General features: G+C 43.2%; 1 protein-coding gene across 1 annotated transcript; it reads left to right on the top strand.

Moving 5' to 3' along the window:
* The first annotated feature begins 460 nt into the window (after nt 1-460).
* On the top strand, nt 461-1,273 carry LOC149217764 (uncharacterized). The gene has a single exon (XM_089390344.1). It carries the CDS (start codon nt 461-463, stop codon nt 1,271-1,273), a length of 813 nt encoding a protein of 270 aa, XP_089246470.1.
* The last annotated feature ends 4,997 nt before the right edge of the window (nt 1,274-6,270 follow it).

Genomic DNA, 6,270 nt, shown 5'->3' with positions numbered 1-6,270 from the left:
CAGCGGAACCCACAAAAGAAGACAAAGGAAAAGACACAATGCAAACAAATTTGGAACAGGATAAGGAAGGGGAAAGCACGGGAACCCCCCAAGACCAAACCAAAATGGAGATAGATCCACAAAAGGACAAAGGGAGTGACGAGGAGCAAGTAATGAAGAGACTTCTACATGAATGGAGGCATCTGGATGAAAGATTCATACCGGAAGAGAAAAAGCAATTATACAAGGAGATGTTTCAAAAATACAAGGAGAAAGGAGGGGCAGCCATAGCTGACTAACCAGAATAGCTAGGAGCGCAAGGAGGCCAAGGCACAGAAATAACAAATGCAGGAAAAGGTGGAAGAAAACGGGGAAGAAGACCTATGAGCGAGACCATCCAAATGGTTGGAGATATGTTGGTTAATTCAGGAAGAGTCATACCTCTTTCAGAGGTATTCCAACAACCCCTCAAATTGTTAAAATGATAATTATAACATGGAACATTCGAGGACTGAACAGTAAGGGGAAACAGAGACATCTGAGAGACAGGTTGAAAAAAGATAAACCCAACATAATGACAATCCAAGAAACAAAGATTAGTGAACAGAAATTGAAAGAGATATTGGGTAAATTCAATCCTCATTATGAAATAATGGGTCAGGATGCCATAGGTAACGCAGGGGGCCTGGCAATTCTTTGGAACCCAGAGGAAGTTCAATTTGAAAATTGGGTCAGCATGCCTCAAATTCTTTTAGGCAAATTCAAGAATATAGGTTCTCGAGAATGGGTCCTTCTCACTGGGGTATATGGCCCCCATTTAATGGGAGAACGCAGGAGCTTTCTTCAGAATGTGGAAACAATCCAAAGCTTATTCCAAGATTCACCATGGATTGTGGGAGGTGACTTCAACATGATTACATCCCTAGAGGAAAAACGAGGAGGCCCGAGAAGAACATATCTGAATATGGAAGCCTTTGGTGATATGATAACGGAACAAAGACTAGTGGACATTCTCACAATAAATGGGATTCACACATGGAACAACAGAAGAGGAGGTATAAACCAAATTGCATCAAGACTGGACAGATTCCTAATATCGGAACAAATAATAAACAGGGATATATTTATTGAAACAATGATCCTACCAGGAATGGGCTCAGATCATTGGTCGATCCATCTAGAAATTGACATCAAAGCTAGTCCAAAAAAGGGTCCCTTTAGGTTCAAGGCCTTTTGGCTCAGAGATCAGAAGTTCATGACAAAAGTGGAAGAGTGGTGGAATCAGAGCCAGTAAAGGGGAAGCAGCAGAATGTAGACTTTCCAATTAAAATTAAAGGAACTCAAGGAGAAGATTAAAAAATGGAACAGAGAAGAATTTGGGAACATATTCAAAGACCAGCAGCTTCTAGACCGGAAAATGAGAATTCTGCAGCAAGAAATAATATGAGAAGGTAGAAGTGAGGAAAGAACCCGAGAAGAAGGGATACTGATAAGTCAAATTGAAGAACGAAGAAAACAGGAGGAGATTCTATGGAAACAAAAATCAAGAGTGAATTGGCTAAGAGAAGGAGAAAGGAATACGAAATTCTTCCATCAGGCCATGATTCAATAGCGACAAAGAAATAGAATTTTCTCCATTAAAAATGAAGACGGACTCCGCCTAACCCAGCATGAGGAAATGGAGCAGACTCTAGTTGGTCACTTCAAAGACCTCCTTACGGAACCTCAAGTGAATAGAGGAGAAGCAATTGGAAGGATTTGCAATGAAATCCCAAGTATGATCACCAGAGACCAGAACCTAGCCCTTATGAGAGCTGCAACCCTGGAGGAAGTGGAAGAGATCGTGAAAGGGATGAAGAAGAATAAAGCTCCAGGACCAGATGGATTCACAGTGGAATTCTACCAAGAGGGCTGGAAATTCTTGGGGTAAGACATCTTGGAGGTGGTAGAAGAGTCACGAAGACATCAGAAGGTATGTCCTGGCCTAAACTCAACCCTCTTGTCTCTTATTCCTAAAACTGCTAAATCTGAAACTACCCAGGGTTTTCGACCCATTGCTCTTTGTAATGTAATTTATAAGATTGTTGCCACTCTGATGGCCAAAAGATTGAAGCCAATTCTGTCAAGCATTATCTCTCTGGAACAGACTGGGTTTGTGGAAGGGAGACAAATCCTAGATGGCTTGGTAGTATCTCAGGAAGTGGTACATTCCTTGAAATATAAGAAGGAAGCGGGAATGATGATCAGACTAAATCTCTCAAAGGCATACGACCGGTTGAACTGGGAATACCTTAACTCGGTATTAGCAGCATTCATTTGTTGCAATAGGTGGATAAAATGGGTCTATGATATGATTTCCACACCAAATTTCTCCATTCTTTTGAACGGAACGCCAACTTCAACTTTCAATGCCACAAGAGGGCTGAGGCAGGGGGATCCTCTATCCCCATTTCTGTTCATCATTGCAGCAGAAGGACTGGGAAGATATATCAAAAAAGAATTGAGAGAAAGGAAAATCAAAGGGTTGAGGTTATGGGGAAACAACCTACCGATTACTCACTAGCAATTTGTAGATGACATCATGCTTTTTTGCGCAGTCTCCCTAAGAGAAGTAAAAAGAGTAAAAAGAATCCTTGACCTCTTCATGGAAGCTTCAGGTACTCAAATCAACAAGGAAAAATCTTGTACATTCCTCTTCAACACTCCGGGTAATGTCAAATCCTACCTGACTAGAGTATTGGGCTTTCGCTCTGGGGACTTACCCACAAAATACTTAGGTACCCAGCTAGCTTTAAATCCTTTAAAGATGGCGAATTGGCAACAAACCATTGAGAAACTTAAGAATAGACTAGCAAACTGGTCCTTCCGAACTTTGAATATAGCAGGAAGAGCAGTGCTTCTCAGATCGGTCTTACAAGCAATTCCCATCTACCCTCTTTTGGCAACGACTGCACCCAAAGGGGCATGCGCAAAAATGGTGGAGATATTCAAAAAATTCATTTGGGGAGGGCCCAAGCAACAAAATAAATGGGCTCTAATATCTTGGAAGGGCCTGACAAAAAATAAAGCAGAAGGGGGATTGGGTCTGAGAGATCCTTATACCCTAAACCAAGTAATGGGGGCGAAGCTATGGTGGAGATGGATGAGGGAGGAGACCTATGGAAAATAATCTGGACGCAAAAATTTCACATGCCCACAACAACTGAAGATATCCTAAGACTTGAGGAAACGCCAAGAGGTTCCACAATATGGAACCTGGCCAGTCAAAACAGAGACATTATATCCAAACATGCATTCTGGGAAATTCGGAATGGAAATTCAACTAAATTCTGGGACGAAGCTTGGCAGCAAAGAGAGAAAATGAAGGAGATGCAGGGCCTTATAAACACATGTCAATGAGCAAAGGAGGAAGGACTAAATTATGTAAGCAAGTACTAGAATGAAGAAAGCCAGGAGGAGACCTGGAGAACTTGGAAGGATCCAGAAGTGTGGTATAGACATATTGATACTGAAAAAAGAGAGCTATATATAAGAGAAATGAAGTCAAGGAGAATAACTATCAGAACAGGCCCAGATATATTGAGATGGGGTCAATCCACGAAGGGAACCTTCACGATCAAAGAAGCCTACCATCTAACCACGCAGCAAGGACAAGACGAAAGAGCACCCATATGGAAACAAATATGGCAGAGTAACTGGTGGCCAAAAGTAACACTGTTTTTATGGTTAGTAGGTAAAGGTCACATTCTGACATGGGATCAGCTTCAGAAGCATGGATTCCATGGACCCCCCAGATGCTGCTTATGTAAGCAAGACCAAGAAATGCAAGAACATCTTCTAAACTCATGCCCTTTCGCTCAGCAGCAATGGGAAGAAATCAGAAAACTTTTTGGGAAGACAAACAGAGATCCTCACAACATTAAAGAAACCATTAAACAATGGGGGTGAGGTCAATTCTCGAGCCCGGTGGTTAGAAGAGCCTGGAGTCTAGCGGTGGGTTTGAATATGTGGATGATATGGAAAGAAAGAAACTGGAGAATATTTCAAAACAAAGAAATGTCTCCAGAGCTGATCTGGAAAAGAACCCAAAGCCATATAAGAGAAACTATCCTTGCAGAAACCTGGAATCAAGAAGATTGGAAAACATCTCTGGAGGAAGAAAAGATCCTGGCCTACCAAAACTTAGAACAAGGAATGGTTCATCCCCAAAAGCACAAAAATCTTGAAACTCATAACCATAGCCCTGCCAATTTCAATCGCCCACAAGACGACTTCATCAAACTGAACTTTGATGGAGCCTCCAAAGGAAATCCGAGGCCAGCAGGGTTTGGAGGCATTTTCCAGGATAATCAAGGACAGACAAGATGGGTGTATGCAGATCATGGGGGTATAATGAGAAATAATGAAGCAGAACTAATGGTAGTCTATCAAGGATTAAGAATAGCAATCCAAAATGGATACAATAATCTAGAAATAGAGGGCGACTCAAAGCTGGTGATAGAGATGCTCAGGAAACTTAATAATGGCAAGGATTGGGAAAAAGTGGCGCAGAGCTGGAGGACGGTGGGCCTAATTCAGGACCTGGAAAAGCTCATAAAGAGAGTAGAGTATAAGATCATAAACCATGTCAAAAGGGACGGTAATAAGGCAGCGGATTTCCTTGCTAATTGGGGATGTAACGAACAAGGGGGCAAGGTAGACAGTATATGGCTGACACATTTGGAAGAACATAAATGGGAGCCCCTCAAAACAATCATTACCCAAGATAATAATGAGGACATGAACTCAAGGCAGTAGATATAGGTGGCCCCCGATCGGGGTGAGAGAAAGGGAAAAGACGTTCAAAAAGACAACACAGGGGAGAGGCTCGCAGGGCCGGCCACCAAACGCTCTCATAATAACTCAATTGGATGCAGAGGCAACATGCAGGTCTGCTGGAATCCCGAGGCATCGAGGTGACAGAGGAGTGGGGGAAGAAGTAGTAGGAAACGGTGGCAGAAGGGTGATGGGAGGCAAGACAGGTGGGAGAAGGTTAAAGAGGGTAGCCAAGGGAGGAAGAGAGAGTAGTACACAGCGAAGGAAGGAGAAGGCCAGAGCTAAGAAAGAACTGGACTCTTCTGTGACTGAGCTAAAGTCCGGGTATGTTTTCTTAGTGCCAATTCTTGCATCCCTTTCACCTTTTTGTAGTAAGACAGAGGAGGGGGGGGAGATAGGAATTGTTGAGAGAGGGAGAAGTCTGTGTGAGTCTTCAATCCTCCCTGTAGCACATAGTAAGAAGGCGGAGGGGGGCATGATGAGGGACGCAGAGGAAGAGTCTAGTAGGATAAAGAACTGTGAAGACCAGAATAATGGCCTTCAAGAGTTCTTTAGGTGCGGGGTTCAGGGGCAGCCTGAGGAAGTTAAAAAAGCAATCTGGTAGGCATTTAAGACTGTAGACGGCATACAAATGTCTTGCCCAAGGGAAGGGAATCCTGGGAGTAGCCAAACCACCGGGAGAACCTAGAGTGGGGAGGGAAAAATCTGGGATAGGGATACACAAGAGATGGGAATAAGAGTAACCATGGATAATCTAACCTCTGCTACTGGTCATGGTAAACAGGAGGCTGTAGGAAGCAAGATGGCGCGCCCAGGTCGAGGAAGGGATCGTGGTGGAAGAGGCCAGCCAGGACGTAACAACCTCACATCCTCCTCGCTTGCACTTCAGAGGCGTAGCCAGAAAACCATGAGGAAAACAATGCAAGAGGCTGCAAAGGCATATAGAGAAGGAATTGATGCTGACATCCGCAAGCTCATTCAGGAATTGGAAGAAAATGCCATGGAAGGAGACTCGGAGCCTGAAATAGAGGAATGGGGAGATCTCATTCCAGATCCGGGAAACAACATGGGAAGAATGACTCTATACATGCAAGCCTTGCACGTATACTAGGTGCTGAAACATTTACTTGCCAAGGCATTGGAACAAGTAGCAGGTGAAATGGCAGAGCTAGCCCAGGGCATGCCAAACATGAAGAAAGAGATGAAAAATTTACAAATCATAATGATTATGCAGGACAGCAAGCTAGAGGAAATCCAGCAACAGCTGAAGAAGTTAACTCCAACAACGAGGGACGCGGCAGCAACACCTGAGAACATGGAAGATAGCAAAGTTTAGTTCTTGTAATTGTTTACTATGTTTGTTTTTGAGGACAGTATTCTCTTTTTATTAGTTTCATGACTATCTGGAACATGTTTAGCATTTGTTGTTGCGAGGTTTATTTGGCATGGATCGGTAGACTTATTAATTTTTGCTAC

The sequence above is a fragment of the Pinus tabuliformis genome, chromosome 1_1, assembly GCF_031772625.1.
Source record: "Pinus tabuliformis cultivar Carrire ecotype Pingquan chromosome 1_1, CPIR1, whole genome shotgun sequence".
Lineage (NCBI taxonomy): Eukaryota > Viridiplantae > Streptophyta > Pinopsida > Pinales > Pinaceae > Pinus > Pinus tabuliformis.
Note: the sequence above shows the minus strand (reverse complement) of the source record. Positions and strands in the feature narration are given on the sequence as shown.